The sequence below is a fragment of the Lissotriton helveticus genome, chromosome 2_1 (genome assembly GCF_964261635.1).
Source record: "Lissotriton helveticus chromosome 2_1, aLisHel1.1, whole genome shotgun sequence".
Lineage (NCBI taxonomy): Eukaryota > Metazoa > Chordata > Amphibia > Caudata > Salamandridae > Lissotriton > Lissotriton helveticus.
This window is the reverse complement of record NC_136059.1, coordinates 523,486,648-523,507,094: the sequence shown is the minus strand read 5'-3', so window position 1 is coordinate 523,507,094 and position 20,447 is coordinate 523,486,648. Positions and strand designations below refer to the sequence as shown.

Here is a 20,447-nt window from a genome sequence, read left to right as displayed (position 1 = left end):
AATAGGGGTATGCCCGTGGCTTCTTTAAAAGTGGACGGGACAATGCCCGACAAAAGGGAATCATTTAGAAGGGCAAGAGTAGGGGTTGGGTAAGTGGAGAAGCATTCTCTCAAGATGCGAGGGGGACAGATATCCAGTGGGGAGCCAGATTTGACTCTCATCATTAATTCCAGGAGCTGGCCATGGGTTATAAGTTGAAAATTAGTAAGAGTGGCAGAGCCTGTCTTTATTGCCATACCGGTCATGATTGGGGCATGCTAGTTTTTATGTCTGTGATTTTATCACTAAAGTAAGAATTGAGTGAATCACACAGACACTGAGTGGGGATTACTTTAGGACGGACATTCTCCAGATTGGTCAGTTCATTGAAGACAGAGAAAATATCCTTAGATCTGTTTGATGTGTCCAGAATACGAGAGGAGAAATACTCCACCTTTGCTGCAGAGATGGCATTCAAGTATTCCTTCCTCGCCCTAGTATATTTAGTTTTTTCCTCAGTTTCGTAGTTACGGCGCCACAGGCGCTCAAGCTGACGGAGAGCCAGTTTCTTGCTTTTTAAGTCGGCAGAAAACCATCTGTTAGCATCCGTACGCCGAGCGAGTTTAATTTTTTTATACGGGGCATGAAGATTGCTAGCCGCTTGTAGCCAATCGGTTAGAGAAGAGACTGATAGATTTATGTCGTTATCCAAAGGAGGGACATCATTTGCCAATGACTGTAGAAAAGCAGTCTTATCCATAGCGTTCCAGTTCCTAGCCAATTTACCAGCAGTTGGCACAGTGGTTTTGTTGTGGGTAACATAAATCTCAAATTTAAGGATCAAATGGTCTGACCATAGGCAAGGCAGGGTAAGCGGGGGAGTCACGCAAGTGGTATTAGACCACACGTGATCCAATATATGTCCTTTGTCATGAGTGGGGGAGAGCACCAGTTGCTTGAAGTTGAGGTTGGACAGAAGGTCAGTCAGTTCCGCTGATTGAGAGCCCTCTAAAGGATCTTTGTACCAGTAGTTGAAGTCGCCTACTAACATAACCCTGGCGTGATCCAGAGCTAGGTTGGCAACCTGCTCACTAAAGGCCATGGGGAACAGTGGCATTGAGGTGGGTGGTCTGTACAAAAGAACACATGCTATGGTCATGTGAGGGATGGCGATTTTTAGTACAAGATTATCCGTGTTGGCTAATGTCAGACAGGTAAGAGTGGTGACCTCCAAGCTGGAGTGGATAATGGCCGCAACTCCACCTCCTCCTTTCGTGCTGGCGCGGTCTGCCTGGATAATATAGTAGTCAGGTGGTAGGGCTGCTATGATGTCGGGTGCAGAGGTAGGAGATAGCCACGTTTCTGCTAGCAGCAGGATGTCAGGCTTTTCCGTGGTGAGTAACAAAAAGATGTCCATCTGATGCTTGACGAGGGAACGGGTGTTGAGGTAAAGGATAGAGAGTGAATTGAGGGGTGGATTGGACATAGCCGAACATGCTGAACGGGTGGAAAGGTGACAGCCTTGGCGCAGGATACCATCCTTACAAAGTAGGTGGAGTGTATCCTTTGATAAGAGTAGATGATCATTGTTCTTATTACACTCCAGAAGATCGGCCCTGGAGTAATGGAAGGATTGGGTAGTATGGGGTGCCCCTAGTCCCGGTCGGTCGCGGACGGGCGCAGACGGGCTTTCCTTAGGCGCGCCTTCGGCGCGCAAACGTCGCGCCAGCTGCGCTCGTCCGCTGCGCTTCCGAGGGTAGCACATGATTTATGGGAAAAAGGAGTGACGGCCGGTGGGTGTGGCCTCTGAAGGGGGCGTGGCCTGCGGGCTGAGCGAGGCGCTGGAAGCGTTCCACGCCTAGTTGCAGGGCAGCGCCGAGTCTGCCTTTCAAGCGTGAGAGGTGGGGGTGAGTGAGTGGTGATAGGCTCCAAGTAGTGCTACACACCTCACATTGCAACTCCTTTCTTTCGCTTTAATTCTCCAATGGCTGAGTTAATTTCCTCCTTCTTCCCCTGCAGTTTCTCTTACCCTCCCTTTTACCTTGCTGTGGCCACCATTTCTCCCTTGTTTCCAGGCACTCAACACTTGAGGTTGCTTTGCGCTTCAACGCCTTGTACAAGTAAAACAGCTAAATAAATATCTATTGTAGAAACAGAATGCAGGTAGTTTATATGTACAAAGGACTGGTAAAACCTACAAATGTTAGGATACTTTATTCAAGAACACACACGAGTTGCACTGAGAGCATTGATAATGCCTGTTGCCATCTCAGCTATTCAGGAAGTCGAAACCAAGTTAACATCATTAGACAAGTGTAAGTGAACAAGCAAAATTATACTGAAACCATGCCCCCCTCTCAGAAATGGTCTGCTGTAAACAAAAGCACAGTCCAGTTTGTTGCCATCCAACAATGTACATTCAATGCCAGCCGCTTTGTTGTTAGTTCTAGGCTATCCTGCTATGGATAGGGCAGCGCTGGAGGTAAAGACTCGTGGTACTGTGTGCTTCCAGTGAATTCAACAAAGTATGGTACTGCAGCCTGCTGCATGCTGCAGAAAGGACTGGAGTCTGGTCCTCCTGGTAATAGTAACTTATGTCCGCCTGATCAGAAAAGGGACCGCTTTTCAAACCATCAGAGGGCATGCTTTGCAACTACCACATTTGGCCGAGGGTTTGTTTTGTTTTCTGTTCATTTAATCTCAGGTCCTTTGCAGGTACAGAGTACAACAAAAGTAATTAGTGAGACTTGCTGTGCAATATGAACAACCTCTGTCAAATCGGATAAGTCTGGCTTGTTGGCATTTTAGATACAGTGCAGACCTACTGACTTTGGCAAAGTTTGTTTAAAAATAAAAAAAGAGAGACATATTGACTTTTTACATTAACTTTTGGGACCAGCAGAGGTCCGTTCAGCTAAAGTGAAAAAATAAAAGCCCAAAGGGAAAGAAAGGCGAAGGCATATGAAGCATGGAGGCGTGCCACCTCCCTGTTGGCTGCCTGTTAAGTTCAGTTGGTACAATCCATTTACATAAAAGTCAACCTGAGGTACAATCTGGCCGCGATTCTTCCTGGGATAGATGAACACTATACAAGTACATTGCAGCCAACCACTCTCCCTTTGTGCATAATGATGTGGTAAGTAACAAATTAGCTTTGCGATAGTCCAGGACTGCACAGCGGGTGCACACATAGAAACCTGCAAGCACGTCACGCCTGCACTTGCACGTTTCTATCAAGTACATGACACATTTGACAAGAAAAACGAGAGTTGGTGTTGAAACATTGTAACACTTTCGCCATCTAATTGAACAACTCAGTTTAATGAGCAAGCGTAGTTCGGTAAAATATCGAAGAAGGTACGCTGCATTCTACGTTCCCTAAATGATACTCTCTAAGTAGATACACACCCAAGGTGAAGTGAATAATTGGCTACGTGCAAAACCCTTAGGGTAAAAAATACAACAACAATAATACAAAAAAAAAGTACCTGAATATGCCAAGCTCCACAGAGCCTCACCTCCACCCGAGGCAAGAAGCGAGAACACTTACTTCATCACAAGCCGAGTCACCGGAGCGACTCCTTCCCAATTACCGGTGCAAACCGAGACTTGCACCGTCAGGAGCACCTTCTTCCACAGACAGCGCGCGCCAAACGCGGTTAAGTCACTTCTGACAGAGAAAACATGCTGCGCTTTGAAAACAGTAACACCCTCAAACCTAAAACGCAGCGCAGCCGGTTCCCACACGTCAAAGCAACATCATCGGGTTTTGTGTTTTGTGAATATAATTGGAGTCCTTTTTTATAGTAAAAAAAAACCGGGAGGCAAAAAATGATTTTAATGAGTATGTCTTCGAGTAAGGGTTGCTGCGTCATTAGTAACTACCGATTCAAAATATGCGTATATTTCTTTTTCCACAAAGGTAGCCAATGCAGCTTAACTGCTTCAAGGAAGCACTTATTTCATGAACTGTGTCACGTAGACAAGAGTGGTATGAATGCCAGGAGACAACCTAATAAAGTAGATATGACCAAAATACTATATGCTGCATATAAGGCTGGAAAAAACGTTTTCAATCAAAAGCTTTATCGTGTGCTAGGCCAAGGAATCCGATACGTTTTCATTTGCGACGCTAGAGGATGAATGGAAAGGGACCCCAGATTGAGTAGAATCCCTCCCCCCTGACAAATTAGCTTAATTGTTGACTTGAGAACCAGTGGAACTTGATTGTAATCCCAGCCTTGGTACATGAACGAAAATTGTGTCATCTGGGCAATTCATCAAGTCTCCTTCTTCTGAAAATAATGCATCTGTCGAATATAATGCAATTGTAAATCTGTAAAATGTTAAGGAACTGTGTGATTAAATTGGGTGAGCCCACAATTCACTCAATGGTCTTGGATCTTCTCCAAACAGCTCACTAGGTTGCCGAAATGCTAACACTCAAACATTAATAAAGTCCTGACGGATTTGCATATGGCCGGGGCTAAACTGGGGTGGCACGGCGAGCAAAAGAATGATGGATTTAGCCCGGATCTCTTGATTGGGGGTGAATGTTTTGATTTGCTCTGCATTCAGTCCATCTATTGTGTGTCTTTTGCTTTCTCGCCCTAAGTGCGCCGGGTATGCCCAGACTTGGGTCCCGGGCTCAAGCTATCCTGGCTGATGAGGGGTGAATCCCAGAAACCGGTCCTAGGATGCTTGTTTCTGGTCTAGGGAGGACCTGGCTTGGCAGTTTGGTCTGGACTGTTACCATGAGGCACTGGGTCAAGACATGTAATGACCTTCATCTAGTCTCCCAATCTGAGCTTTTGCACACTGTCTATCTAGCGCCAGGATGCTCCTTCCGGAGCGATAGTCGCGCTTTAGAAATACACAATACAAATACAAATTTGCATATGGCCGGGTCCAAACTGGGGTGGCAAGGTGAGCAAAAGAATGATGGATTTAGTCCATATCTCTTGATTGGGGGTGAATGTTTTGATTTGCTCTGCATTCAGTCCATCAATTGTGTGTCTTTTCACGGTTGGCCCACTGCAGGAGGTCTCAAGACTATTGTGAAAACAACGGGGTTAACCCTGTGTCCCTCAGAACCTGGGTACTTAATAGTTCAAACAAGATTGGTTCTGTCGGGTACGGACAACAATTTCTTTGTCATAGGAATCTGAGTTTAACTCAATTTTAAAAATGGAAAGAACACAACAACAACAGCTCAAACCCCTCTGAAAGCAAAAAAAGCAAAAAAGGCCCTTTCTAGCACTCAATGAAAAGAAAAGAAAAGCCTTTTAAGTGACTATATATCCTCTTTATATATTTTTGTATAAGTCACATTTTAACAAAAAACCTTTCTGTGTGACGACTGTCAATATCTACAATATAGTGCAAAACAGTGAATAGGGATCACATGTCAATATATACAAAGTTAATACATTAACTTTGTATATATTGACATGTGATCACTATACACTATTCATATAGTGATCACATGTCAATATATACAAAGTTAATACATTAACTTTGTATATATTGACATGTGATCACTATTCACTGTTTTGCACTATATTGTAGATATTGACAGTCGTCACACAGAAAGGTTTTTTGTTAAAATGTGACATACAAAAATATATAAAGAGGATATATAGTCACTTAAAAGGCTTTTCTTTTCATTGAGTGCTAGAAAGGGCCTTTTTTTGCTTTTTTTGCTTTCAGAGGGGTTTGAGCTGTTGTTGTTGTGTTCTTTCCATTTTTAAAATTGAGTTAAACTCAGATTCCTATGACAAAGAAATTGTTGTCCGTACCCGACAGGAGGTCTCAAGACAGCACCAAGAAGTCACAAAAGCAGAAGAGTCGGATATATGCCCTATGTATAGAAGTACTTCTCACAAAATCGAACAGTGGCCTAGTGGAGGGTTTTTATATTAGTGGACGGGTATCATATTAATATAATTTTTAGTTGTATCACAAACATCACAATAACACGGACAGTGTATCATCCTATGAATATGGATTACTTGAATATCTGAAATCCTCAAGGACATACAGTCAAATCCCTCCATAAGCTGACTGTGGAGACATGCAGCATAATATAAGGAGACCCCTTAGAGTAATTTTCCAATATAGGCAGGTACTTCAAAAAGGCCCAGTATCCATGTGGTGTGCGAATGTGTGTCTACACAGATGTATAAGGTAACAACAGTTGTATTCAAACCAATCGATCCAGATTATAGCTGGTCACTTATTCGATTCTTTTCTTGGTCGGCAAAGTACCCCAATAATGGCTCCCAAAATGTCTTTCAGACGCAGCTTGGCAGGTTGAAGGCCAGCATGTTTCGCGCTTTAATTTGCATTTGGAGGCCTCTTTAGGCCAGTCTTTCACAGATGGTGGTAGCCCACACATCCAAGTTTTAACTAGTTGACTTTTAGCAAACAATAACAATACAGCATAGGTTTCCTAATGCATTTGGGTATGCTTTTCACATAACCAAGTAACTTCAATGAGGGGGAAAACTCAATAATATATAGTCAGTAATTTTAGCTACATTTTCTGCAATTTCATTCCAATAGTTGTATACAACAGGACAGTTCCAAAACAAGGGGAAAAAGCCAGCTGGGGGTAAACCTCATCCCTCACATACAGATTTGTAATCAGGGTTAAAAATGTGCAGTGATACAGGAATGCGATATATTCTACTAACAATTTTTAAATGCATTCAAGTCTGTGATTTACTCAGTCCAGTTTTGTTTGTTTACAACAAAATCGCCATTGACCATCAATGACATCATGTTCCAAACCATTTTCCCCATTGACTTTGAGCTAGGGAGGTGGCTGGTGTGAAGTATCCCATGAACATCCTATGTAGCTTAGCTACTCACCCCTTCGCAGAGGTGGAATGGACCATCAGCATCAGAGGGGAAACTCAGATGGCTCAGCAAAGAATTTGCCTGGCACAGCCTGTTGCAGCCTGTAACACGTCAGTAAGACTAGTGCACTTATCTATGTATTACCCTTAGATTCCTCCAGTGAGATACATGTATTATCTATTATCCCTAAACAGGCGATCCATATGGGGGGGGGGGGAAATCTCTTTTCAACAAGGCATTTTATAATATATTGTTATACTGTGAGAGACACTGTTGGGTTGTCCACAATCGAATGGCAGGAGAGGAAAACTTATGTCCAGCCCCCTGACAATACTCCTGAGAGCCCAACTTGAGCACTGGACATTTTGAAAAAGAGATCTGGGCCTAGGCAGCCTCTGCATGAGGATATGTTGCAAAGTGCCTTTTACAATCCTTATTTAATTACTTTCGACTGGAATATCTGTCAAGCTGGGTATTTGATTGAACCAGTGAATGGCAAATTGGGCTTGTATTACATAATATCTGGCAAAGCCAGGGACTTCAACACCACCGTTGTCGTATTGGATTTTATTCTAGATTGGGCACCCCTTCCACCCTCCACATCAGTCTAGAAAGTAATGAATGTGGCCTTTCAAAGCGTGTCTTAGTTAAAGGAACTAGGATATTAAGGACTAGGTATAGAAACACGGCAAGGACAAACATTTTAATGAAGGCGACTCAGCTTAAAATGGATAGAGGTAGTTTCATCCATCGATCAATCTGTACTGGGAGTTTGTTTAAGGAGAGAATCCTGGTTTAAGTTGGCTCAGATAAATGTATACCCATCAATGGATGTATGTTCACCTTTGCTCACAGTACCCCTGGGGAAGCCATAGTTGTACACTAAGTAAAGTTTCTCGATGCTGATATAACACAGAGTAATATGCAGACAATGGATTCGGTTATAAGGGCTCCTGTAAATTTGTTGGGATAGAGAACAGGAATTACTGGTCCGATCGGAGTCATGAGACCCACAGGAGCACAGCAGATGCGCTTTGTTTCACCTGGAGATTTCAGATGTGTTAGACAGATACAATCTTGGGGTGAGTTGCACGGTAAAATAAGGAATTACAGGGGGTATCAATATTACTGATCCCGGTTCTTAATTTCTAAGGGGGTTATCCACCGAATTTACTGCTCACTCGGTATCTGTGACCAGTAACTTGGAGGTCGGGCTGGGGGGGGGGGGCGGCCTTAAGTTTCTGAGTGTTCTATACGTCTATGACTAGTCAGTGAATTACTTTGCTAGTTTGTTTCACCAGCAATCACAACAGGCTTTTGATTGTGACTGTAGCCGAAATTCTAGAATGTCCACTATACGAATTAAAGAGTGCAAATTCACCAAGGACTGGGTCCATTACCTCATGCTGCTTTCTCTCGTTTACGTAGATGTTTATGTGGTGATTAAAAAATGAATATTCATTCAGAGCTGTACCATTTTTTTTTACTGTGATGGTTTTTTCATTCGCTGTTTTTTAGGAAACAGGTATGTGGCGGCAAACTGCATCATAGTATCTTTCCAATGTGGTTTAACAACCTCCTAAAACAAATAGTCCTGACAGTTCATACGGCACCTACTGGTATAGCCAGGAGGCAGGGGTCTTGCTTATGTATAGTGAGAAGTGTTCCTTGTCCAATAAGAATGTGGTAACAGCTCATTTGCATGCAGCATGCAGGATGTTCCAAGCATACTTTGGGGCTCAGCAGTGCCACAGGAATGGGATTAGAGCGGAAATACAACATGTGCCTGCCTTGTCTTGAAGGGTGCAATATTTTTGCCCATAAGCGTGGGCTTTGCAGTGGGTTAGTTAGAGAGTAGGGGAGAAGGAGACAGTGTGTCACTTGTTGCCCAGAAGATTGGGCTTTGCAGTGGGTCAGTTAGAGAGTAGGGGAGAAGGAGACAGTATGTCGCTTGGCAGAAGAAGTGCTGGGCAGAAGAAGTGCAGAGGGAAGAAAAGTGGATTTGCCACATTTCAGGTTATTAATCACCACGCCTTCCACCAATTAAGCTCCCAAAACACATGGTGCGATTGAAACAACAGTGGCAAACTCAGACCACCAACTTTCAGGCTCTATAAACTAGCATAAGAACCGGACCTGCTCACCACCAAGTCTGTACTCCATCACAGGAATACATGGATGGCATATTGGAGCTTAGGTCGGTGAGCACACACAGGTTGTGATGGAAACGCCTGAGGAATGTGTACCCTAAAGTGATTTATAAGGGAAGCTTGCACTGCTGCTCGTGCTGAACTAGTTCTTTATGTGAGAGAAGCTTGCACTGCTGCTAACTAGGCCATAAGTGTGTGTGGCAGCTCATACCGCGATTTCATAATATGCACTTGTTCTGTGTGTGAAGGAAGTGTACCCATTCTCTGTAAGCATGTATGTATGTATATGGTTTTTCCATAGCGCGAACCTGGCCAAACGGCAGTGAGATCTACAAACTGTAAATCTTACATCCATACCAATTCTGAAGAACACTGTGTACTATTCGTGGACCTTGCATTAGTAACAAGTATGTGAGTGAGCATCACACCTGTTGCTGGAAGGCTGACCCATCATGTGCATGTGTGCGAGTGTTCCACTGCTCTGCTGTTGGGTCTGCTCCAGCAGTCCTCTCTGAGACACTTGCACTGCTGCTACCCAAACTGTACTTATTCATTGTGGGAGATATGCTTTCACTGCTGCAGGCTGTATCATACCTGTTGTTTGTTGTTAGTCCTTTTCACTTCACAGACGCACTTTTTTCATTTTGTTTAAGGAAGTGAACATTAACTCACGCTTTACATGCTACCAATTTAACTCATAAGCCATCTAATAAGGACTTGTAATCCCTACAAAGCCATTTAAGACCTCAAGAAGCACTACAGAAAAACATTGCAAGCACATAAAAAGATATCAGAAATAAGTCAGTCCCAAGACTCACAAGATGTTGCTGAGTAGGTGCAAGCTATGCTTTAAGATTATATGAAATGGAAATTGTGCCATCCTTTTATTGTTTACTTAAGATACATACATGTGGTTCTTGCAAATTTCACCCTCATTCAAATGCTATTTAAACGTGTGTTGAATGCATCAACTATAAGTCACAAATTATTATTATTTTAAATATATATATATATATATATACACACACACACACACACACACACACACATATACATACATGCACATAGAACAACAACATTCAGTCCAACCTGCCCTTTGCATGAAGTTCTGGAAGACACCCATACGGCAATAAACATTGCATGAACTAAGAAGTCCATGTTGTTTACAAATCATATGCTAGACCTAAACATAGTATGCACTTTCACTTTGGATAGGACTGTGAAGGTAATAAAAGATATTTATATCTGCTATAGTCAACAGTCGTATTTAATTCACTAAGGCACCTAACAATCATCCATCACTGGGACTGCATTAAGATTGTACTGCATGGAACCACTTAGGAATCACTCACTGGGAAATCAGAACTCTTCACAGCATCACAGAAGGGAATTCGCACAGGATCAAGTGGCCTGCAATACAAGCGTGGCTAACTTTTGGTAGCCACGCAATGGCAAGCAGCAACAGAGGAGTACAAGGCCAGGCATCAGCGAATTTCAAGCCCCCTTCAAAAGTCAAGGGACCAGCACCCACACAGGGCCGCGCTCCAGGCAACCATGCAGGGCCAAGTGCCCAGCAAACCCCAAACACCGAGCTTCCTGCAGAAACAAACTACCACACGCCCAGGAGACACAGTGGGCCAACCATGCACTATTTGGAAGGTAAGCACTTGGATTGTGCTACAGGCCACTTGTTGACCATATCCTCCTGCAACTTGAAACTGCACCGCAGGTCAATGGGACATGCAGGTAGGCAACTGTCCGTGCGCGTTGGGCTGTCGTGAGAACTTTGACAACCTGTGACGTAAGCACCAATCACATAATGTACCTCGTGCAGCCCTTATAACCATATACCGTTACACGCACAGTAACGCACAGACCCTCCCGTGAAGTGCATGCGCCCCGGGAGCCCTCACCTCCTCTTGCTTCTCCTGTCCGGCCGCCTCTGCGTCCCGGGGGCCCTCCTTTGCGGCCAGGCGGCTCTCCAGTGCCCTGACCAGACTCCGCAGCCCCCCGCAGACCCTGCCCCGGCTCTGGTCCTCCTCCGCCCGGACGGTCCTCTGCCCCTCAGAGTCCGAGGAGCCTGCGCTGCAGTCCGACGCGGACGGGGGCTTCACGCCGCCCTCGGACAGAGTCTCGGAGCCCGAGGAGGAGGCGGACAGGCTGGGCGAGGACGAGGAGCTGCTGCCGCCGCCGCTGCTCCTCGCTGCCAGCGGGGAAAGTGTCCGCTCCATGGTGCCCGCGGGTGTCAGGCGTGCCACGGGCGGCGGGGCATGGCACTGCCCGGGCCAGGTCAGCAGCTGAGGTGTCGGACCCCAGTCCCTCCTTCACCTCTCGCGCTCCTCAGCGGGCCGTGCAGGCAGCGCTGGGCTTCTCGGCGCTAGACATGCCCCCGCGCGGCTCCTGTTGCCGGTCTCCCCGAAGCTCTGATGATGAGCCTCAGCGACGCCGCCAGAGGCTGCGGGACAGCGGCTGACAGACAGAAGTCCCAGCCAACGGGGCGCCGGGGGAGGCGGGCCCTGCCAAAAGGGAACACCTGAGCGAGCCGTGAAGGCTGCGGAGCAGTGCGGGCGCACACGCGCGCGGGAAAGGCAGGGGCTGTGGAGAGAGTTCAGGCGGTGGATGGGTAGATCTTCCTGTCCCGCGTAGGAGTTTGCAGCTAACCTCATGGTAAGGCCACCCAGAGGGGTCAGTGTAAGGTGCCTCTACGTTTGAAACGGTTCCCTTCACCTGTTCCACAGCCTTTAACTTGACACATTCATCTATTGGATATCCCCGGCCTCACCCTTGCATGCAGCAGATACTTTTGACACACCCATGCAAGCCGACCCTCTAAGAAACAGGAACCGGTGCCTGTTATCCTCCAAATTAAAGCGTTTTTATGGAGGCTTATCCGCCTTCTTGGGGAATGGGGAATTTGGTCAAAGCCTGCTCAAACCCAGAGGGCTCCCGCGGCCCTCCTCCTGCCCTACCTCCGTTGTTAGCACTGCAGCAGCCCTATCTCGCCCCCTAAACGTTATAAAAGGCCAAATTATTAATCTGCTGAAAGGAATAAGAGGTAACCCCAGAGTAAGCATGGCACCTGTACACAGGTGTTGCAGAGTTCTCTAGGTCCGTGCAGGAGAAGCTCGTCTAGTCCTGGTTTTATTCTCTGCAGTCTGTATTCTTGGACTGTAGTCCCTGTCATTCAATTATAAAACCAGGACTATAAACCCCAGGATTTTTCTATCTATCTATCTGGTCATTTATAGAGCGCACTACTCACCCGTAGGGTCTCAAGGCGCTGAACTGGATTAGCTTACTCGCCATGGATATGGGAGAATCCAGAGCTCCAACCCTGCAGAGAAGAAGCGAGAATGTCGTTTTTAGAATCCAAATGATTTTTTTACCTTTCCTATTTGTGGAGAAAGACCCCAATTCAAAGCACGCACAAGGGCAATTCATTTCCCCTGATATTTTTAAATCTTCGTCTCCTCTATTATCATTTTAACCAGACTATAAGTACTCCATACTTTCTCACTCATTACCTCAGACAAGGAACTGAAATTATGTATTGCTTCACATTTACTCTATCACGATATATGGCCCACGGATCGATTTCTTTTAAGTGTGTACAGTTAGGCTGTTTAAAAAGATACTTGATCTCCTTCAAAAAAGACACTTGAAAGCTTAGCTTCGCTTTTGGTATATCCCAGTATCTCTATTGACTTAAATGTAGCATCAAGCCTGAAAATTATGTTTTTCCTGTTACACAGAATCCTACATCTAATATTACTACGTGTTGGCTTTCGCATTATCCTTGAGTAATTTTGATTTTGCCAGCAAAACATCAAATGTCCCTAAATATATAAAAATAAGTGAGGATAAAGTGATGGTGCAGTTTCTCTGAAAACTAAATATTAGATCAAAAGTTTGGTGCAAACTCCATATATTAGCAACAGGTACTATCTACGGACCATGACAGTTTTAAAAAAACACAAACTGGTTGTCCATAGAAGATCCTCAATAGGACATTTCACAATTTTGTTTTGCTGCACCGAAGTATATAGATCACCCCCATACATTTCAAGAATCTTTTTTTATCACATCTAAAATCGCCGTATTGTAGTTAAAACATTTTCTACCCATCAATTTAATCATTTGTAGTGAACAAATGAAAAGTACCCAAAATGCAAGGAAAAGTGGACTAAAAAACCTAGGACTATTTGAAAATTGCACATTTCATGAACTCTCTGCATATATAAATTTGGCTTCATTCATTCATTCTGCATCATAGATTCCCTGTATCTGGGGAAATGTAATCTGGGCATGTAGAAACTTTTGCAATTTTGAAAAGTCCTATTTCATATCTTTAGGAGCTACGCACGGCCTTCGATATCACAATATTATTGCTAGCAAACCTATTGTGAGTTACATTTAAATCATCCCAATTAGTGTCCAAAATGCCCCGGTAGTAGCGCATGTTTGATCGTATTGAACACAGCAAATTATCAACAATCATTGGCAAAGCCATTAGGTCTGGCTCTGGCTGTCAGCCTTTTGGCTTTGGTAATTCTTGTCTTGTGGTCTGCAAAAAGCAAGTCAAGTAAAAAAAAACGTTATTTCGGCAGTAAAAGTCATAAAAGCACAATGTATATACATTTCATACAGTAAAAACAGTTGTTGGTAAGCAGACACTACAGTCAAGGATGAATATTCAAAACGTCACAATTTGTTACAGTTATTAAATGAATTTATATTATGATATGAATTATCACTGCCAATCTTTCCTATCCCACAAGGTTTAACATACATGGAAATCCAGGTCACATTCATGGGAATTATAAAAACGGTTAAAAACTAATTCCGTTAAAAAAAAAAATTTGAAAGAAAAAACATAAAAAATATTTTGCCAAGCAAAACTATTTGGCACAATTCTCCCAAAATTTTTTTTTTATAGAAACATAAAACAATTACATTTATTAGTGGGAAAGCAGCATCTAATTGCCATCCATCTCTTTCCCCTTAAGAATGCCTCTGTGTATACACCACATAGCAAATAGATATTTCGAGGTGACAACTACAAATAATGGGGATGTTTCATATTTAAGTAGCCTAAAGACCTCAACGTAATTTCTGAACCCCAAATTCCTGCAGAGTTGAAGTACCCACCTCGACCTGGGACTAGTATAAGCAGGACAAAACAGCATTACGTGAAGTTCGGTTTCCTCAGAAGCTGAGCAGCCAGGACATTCAGCTTTTATTACACCCTTACATTTATCCGTAAACGCACGGAGCGGAAGCGTACCGTGCCTAAATTGTAAATACAATTTTTTTGTTATAAATGGTTAGATGCTATCTAAAGCCATTTCTAGTTTGTACTGCTCCTTAACATCGAGAAACTTTGAGGTCAGGCAAAAAGAATTCATGCTGTGGGTCAACAAGGCAAGTTTATGTTCTTTAGAAACAGCGAGTAAGGACATTTTAGGTGTACTGGGACATATCTCTTCTGGGGTGGACCACATATTTGCCCACCCCAGCGAGAAGCATACATGCCTAACATAAGACACCAAAGGTAAGTTGGCTACTCCCAATTAGGACATAACATCCCTCAATTCCTCCCTATAAGTAGCTAACTCAGGCATACTCCAAATGTGATGCCAGAAAAGGAGGTGGCAAAAGGCAATAAAATCAGCAATAGGGCCGATACCCAGGTCCATCCTAAGTGGGATTAGGGGCGTGCTTCTTGGAAGACCCAGCAATTGCCTAATAAAAGTATTCTCTGTGACCAACAGAGCATGAGATGAGCAGTGACCCCAAAGTTCTGCTCCATATAAAGAGGCTCTCCTTGCTTGGGTTTTGTAAATTTCTGCAGCGGGGCCGATCACTTTTTCAGTGCAATTTTTTGGGACATTCAGGATACCACACATTGATTGTGTTAATTTCAAATTGGCCTTCTTGATTTGGGTTCCCCAGTCCATCTTGTCATTAAGAGTAATACCTAAGTAATCACATATGGGCACTCTCTCTAAGGACCTACCCTCCAAGTGGGGATGAGTACAATTAGTAGTTTTAGCATGGAAGATAATATATTTAGTTTTCTGAACATTTATCTCCAGATTCCTACAGAATACACTAAACTCATCCAATACACGCTGCATACCCATTGGTGATTTAGACAGGAGCAGCGTGTCATCGGCAAACATTAGAGCCGGTATTTTACGATTTGCTAACCATGGGGAGTCTATGTCCTTCGCTGCCAAGAGGGTTTCGATTAGGCCATTTAGAAAGACGGAAAAGAGGCTTGGCGCTAGCACGCAACCCTGCCTCACCCCTTTCTCCACAGGGAAAGGAGCTGTCCATTCTCCATTTTTGCCGTATCTTACCCTCACTTAAGTACCTTCATGCAAGCGCTTCATTAATTGACAAAGATAGACCGGTGCTCCCATGTCACGAAGAAGACCCCATAACTGTTCACGCCGGACCATGTCAAAGGCGGACTTAAGGTCCACAAAGGTTAGATAGAGGCTCCCCCCTCCAGAGTAACTGTTTTCCAATGGATACGTTGAAATCTAAAAATCTGGTAGATGGGTGAGATCTTGGACCTAAATCCTGCTTGTAAAGGGGTTAAAACATTCATCTCTTCCATCCAAGATTGCAATCGCCGCAACATGTGCAAATATCTTTTGGGAAACATCAATAAGACTTATTGGCCGATAGTTTGGCAGGTTGAGGGGGGAGCCTTTTTTAAAAATTGGAATGATTTCCGCACCAGCCCAGGTCGAGGGAAGTGCCATACCCTTTATATGGCATTGAATAGAATCTGTAGATAAGGAGCCCATACTACCTGTTCATTTCTGTCCAGGTCACCGGGAATTCTATCCAGCCCCGGTGCCTTGTTGGGAAGTAATTTACTCAACGCCAAGGTGACTTCCAGCATTGTGCATAGTGGTGGATCCGTGTTTAAGGGGATTTGGTCTACATCTATTAACCCATGTGCTGCTACTTCATCCATAGGTCTAGAATATAGACCTTTAAAATATACTCTCCATGCTTCTTCCCCAGATTTGGTTCTATAGCTGGGTTGCCTTCGGAATGGCCAGTTGTTTACCAAATTCCAAAAGATTCTCATATCTCTGGTGTCCTAAGCTATTCTAATTGCTTCCCATTTTTCATTCTCCCAAGCTGCTTTGGCATCAGCTATGGTATTTTTGTAATGTGACCTGGCAATTCTGGTACATATGGAGTCCTTATTTTTAACCCCAAGCACCAGTGCATGTTTTGCATCCCTACATGCTTTGTTAAACCAGGGGTGTTTAGATTTTAAAACATGTTTATTATTTCCATTAAAAAATAAATAATTCTGCCAGCTTTGAACACATATCCTGATGGTTCATATTTATCAACAACAAAGATTCATGGCCTTGATAATTTTCAGACACACAAAAAGCAGTTTCAAGATTAGGAATTGATTGTGCGTACAAAGAGACCATTTTTTCATTAGATGCTACAAGGGTCCCACAGCGTACTCTTCTCCCGCCTTCTGTGGCAATTCAGTTTGAGGAGGATTGTGTTGTCAAACCCTTGCCACCCATAATTCGGGGATAAAGTACCAGTGGATTGTGGTCACTTTCACATCGAGATTGGACCACAAAATCCTTAATTCTAAACCAGTTCTCAACATCTACCAGAATGTAATCAATTATAGAGGCCTGCCCCAATTTATTAAATGTTGGGTTTCCCGGGGTGTCTAAAGGGAATCGACCATTACAGGCCCTTAGCGAGTGGGTGAGAGTAAGTGAGGACACTTGAAGAACAAGGGGAGTCCACCCCCTTGTTGGATAGGTATTACAATCCGGAATTGACCACATGGAATCTTCTTCGCTAGTAATGGTAGAGCTTATGCCATTGAGGGGTTCAAAATGACAACTAAAATCCCCCCCAACAATTCTATGGACAGACTCTGGTAAAGTAAGAAGGAAGGAGGCCAAGGAATCTAAAGTCTGTGCAGTTTGCCCCATCCTCACTGGACGAGAATATACATTGATAACGGCCAGTTTAAATTCATCATCAAAGGAAAGTAGGATGCACAAGGTATCCAAAGAATCAGTGTCTAGTACTTTAATTGTACAAACCAGGTGCGTAGCAACCCAAATGCAGAGAGCCCCCCGAGGGCCTCCCTAAAGGCCCCTGCAAGGCTGGGATAGTGTAAGTCACGTATCCTGTCCTATATAGTGGTATGGTAGACCACGTCTCTTGAAAGAGACATAGCTCATGGGTGTCAATGTATTCACCCCAATCAGGGAGGTTGAGCTTGAAGGTAAGACCTGCTATTTTCCAGGATAGAACCCTTGTATTATGCAAATCTTTAGTTTTGTCAATCTGTGAGTGCGTGGATTCCAGATCCTGCTGTAACACTTGGCAAGGTATCCTGTCCCTATCCAGTGTATTTCCCGGGGGTTCCCCTGATGATCTTGGTAGAGAACCCGAGTTTCCAGTGGCCACTACAACCTCAGGGTTTTTTCTAGGAAGGTGAACCACAGCCTCAGATCTATCACATTTTTGGAGCTCACCTAGCTGGGTAACTATACCTTCTGTTAATTCAGCTGGAAGATCCAGTCAATCGACTAGGTCTAGACTACTGTACCTATTACTGACTGGGATGTTAAAAATCAGGATAATTTCAGGGCCAAGGCCCATGTTTGGCAAGTTCTCAGTCTGGGCTCTCATTTCCCATTTTTTGTATACACCTCCCATTCTTTCTATCAAGGGACTTGGAGGATAAAAATAACCCAGAGGGTGTGTCTGGACGTCACTGTTCTCCCTAGAGTGGCCCCAGTTAAAAATGTATTCTACTTCCCTGGTATCTCTAAAATTAATCAGAATGCAATCCCTCTGGATGTCTTTTCGCCTCTGTCCCAGCCAACTGACCCGCCTGGCAAATAGGATTTCACACTGCATTAAAGGTGGGAGTGGTCTGTGTTTGTTTAGCCAAAAGGTTACTTTATTTTGTAATTCAGGGTAGGTTTCCCCTCTTCCTGTTGTTAGCTCTGGTACACCAGATAGAACAACAGTATAAGGAGTCAAAGCCAGGAGTAGATCAATACATGGCAAGCCATGTTTAGTTGGACTTCTGTCCAGTCGCCTATTATTGCCATGATCCCTTCTGCAATTGCTTGGAGAATTTTGATCCACTTGTGGACCTAGAATTGTTACCGAGGTCCTAGGGCCATAACCAACATCCCCCTCCTTAGATGCCCCTTGGTGTAACACAACCGGGGCAACAGTTTTTTGGTTTCGCGGGATAGGCCCCGTTAAGGTTTTAGGGGCTGATAAAGCAATAATTTACAATTTTTTACAAAGCATGACAGAGTGTAATCTGCCTACTTGGCTACCTGTGACGTAGACTGAGACGGTTACACACACAAATGGCAATTGTCCAGCAACTGTCGAACTCTAGCGACCTGGATAGCAATCTGCCCAACCAACAATGGAGGGTGTCTAGACTAAGAAGAAAGCCTTCCTCAAGGAATCTCAGCAAAGTGTGGCCTGCTTGTGTGAATTATTTTTTCAAGCAGCACATCCAAGGACAAACTCTATATTGTAATATGTGCTCTTCGCTCGTCTTCTCCTGGACATGTCCTCCGTGGCGGAGCACATCGAACCGACGCCACGGGATCCACTCGGGATGGACACAGCAAGCACAGCCGCTGTTTGAAAGCAGAACTAGGACGACTCGGGCAGAAGTGGGAGATGACCAACACGGCCCCAGCTCACCCGTACTGTTATTATATACAACACGTCTGCCGCATACTAAGATAAAAGTGGACGTATTCTCTCTTTGGAACGTGGCTGTCGGATAGCTCCGTCTCGGTTATCCCTTCAACTGACCAATGGCAACGCACTGTAAGAGTAAACAAGGGCAAGGGTACACCAGCAGAATTAAAGTCCTAGATTTGGCAAGTGGATTTCTTCACATAGAGCTAATTAAATGAGAGCATCACTCAGCCAGAAGTTGTCAACGGAGTTTCAACCCATATATTAATGAAGGGTCATAATCAGGACAAAAGCGTTCCAACAGAATAAGTGGTAACTGTATGTAAATTTGGATAACGAGGATCAGGTCTAATTTGGGTAAAACCCTCAGTAACATTCAAAAAATGTAAATGACAAGCATGGGTGCTTCTAGGCCACAGCAACCAGCACTCTGGGTTTATCTAAGATGAATTAAAAGAGCAATTCTGTATCATCCGAGGCAAGTCATCAATAGTATAATTTGTGTGTATGCTCCACGACTCGTATTGAGCCAAAGGTGGAATTAAAGGAGCATTCAAATTTTTTTGCACTGGCCGAACCGAAGCAGGTAGTTTTTTTTGCAGCGTCTAATTTAAAAATAATATTTGAGAAAGTATTAATTAGGCATGTTGAAAGGATTCATTCCCTTGTACGTGCAAAACTTTAGTACCCCAAGTAGACTTTAAATCAACAGTTTCTTTTCAAAAATCATAACCCTTCCATGACAGTTCATCTATAAAAGATGAGGAATAAATTAGTTTGGTCTGTGTAAGCATATATTTGTTCAATCTAGAGACATGCAAGTTAAAATAATATGATACTGGGTCAGATAGATTGTAACTGGTAAAGTATGTAAATTTCTTTTCTTGTATAATGTAACTTATTTGAGATGGTGTTGGATAATGTTCTCATTGTGTGTAATTGAAAGTGGGTTTTTGAGTACTGGAGTTGTGAAGGAAGTGATAGCCATAATTTTGGTAGCAAAAACGATCTGCATAATTTGAGGAATTCAAATACAGATCCTTCATATCAAAAACAGTGTAATATTGTAAATCAGAAAACAAAGAATTAACAGCACTGACATCCCAATCATCTGAATGCATTCCAGGTAAAAAGACATCACCCAAAGAAACACAGAAGACCTATGGAATTTTTAAGGTCTCCGTCAGACCATATACATCGAATGGCACTATGTCCCAAATAATACCATCAGCGATTGGGACTGCTGAAATATTAACTAATGTTCGGTCTCTTTTCATTTTATGCGAGGAAGTATGTGTGGCCAGGAGTCTGTCAACCAGTTCCACAGCAGAGCGTTCAGGTAAGTAGTGGCCATTAATCAAAAGAAAGAATGCAGTCACAAAAACAATCAACATGAAAAGGAACACCTTTGACAACATGATCTAGATGTTAGTCCATGGAGGGACTAGGTATCTGCTCCTCAACCACAAGATTAAGACACAAATCCGATTAGGAGGCAGAGCGAAAGACGAAGATGTATGCGAAGAAAAGTTATCCTGGTCAAGATAGTAAATGCCGGAGCCTAGCTGAAACAGTGGAGGTTGTTCATCATTAGAAGTCAAATGTAGCACAGTGTTCGGGACAGCAATCGTAAATTCAACTGGTGGGAAAGAATCTTCATTTTCCACCATTGCAGGCGATGAAGGCAAAACTGGCAATAAATCA

The 20,447-nt window shown here is 43.7% G+C and overlaps 1 protein-coding gene across 2 annotated transcripts in view; it reads right to left on the bottom strand.

Moving 5' to 3' along the window:
• The window catches only part of MAST4 (microtubule associated serine/threonine kinase family member 4), a 1,958,993-nt gene extending 1,947,443 nt beyond the window's left edge, over positions 1 to 11,550 (bottom strand). For both annotated transcript variants that reach the window (XM_078675181.1, XM_078675182.1), the window contains exon 1: positions 10,904 to 11,550. In XM_078675181.1, coding sequence (XP_078531307.1) covers positions 10,904 to 11,221 — 318 coding nt within the window. In that variant the 5' untranslated portion in view covers positions 11,222 to 11,550. The remainder of the gene's footprint in view (positions 1 to 10,903) is intronic.
• Between the last annotated feature and the right edge of the window lie 8,897 nt (positions 11,551 to 20,447).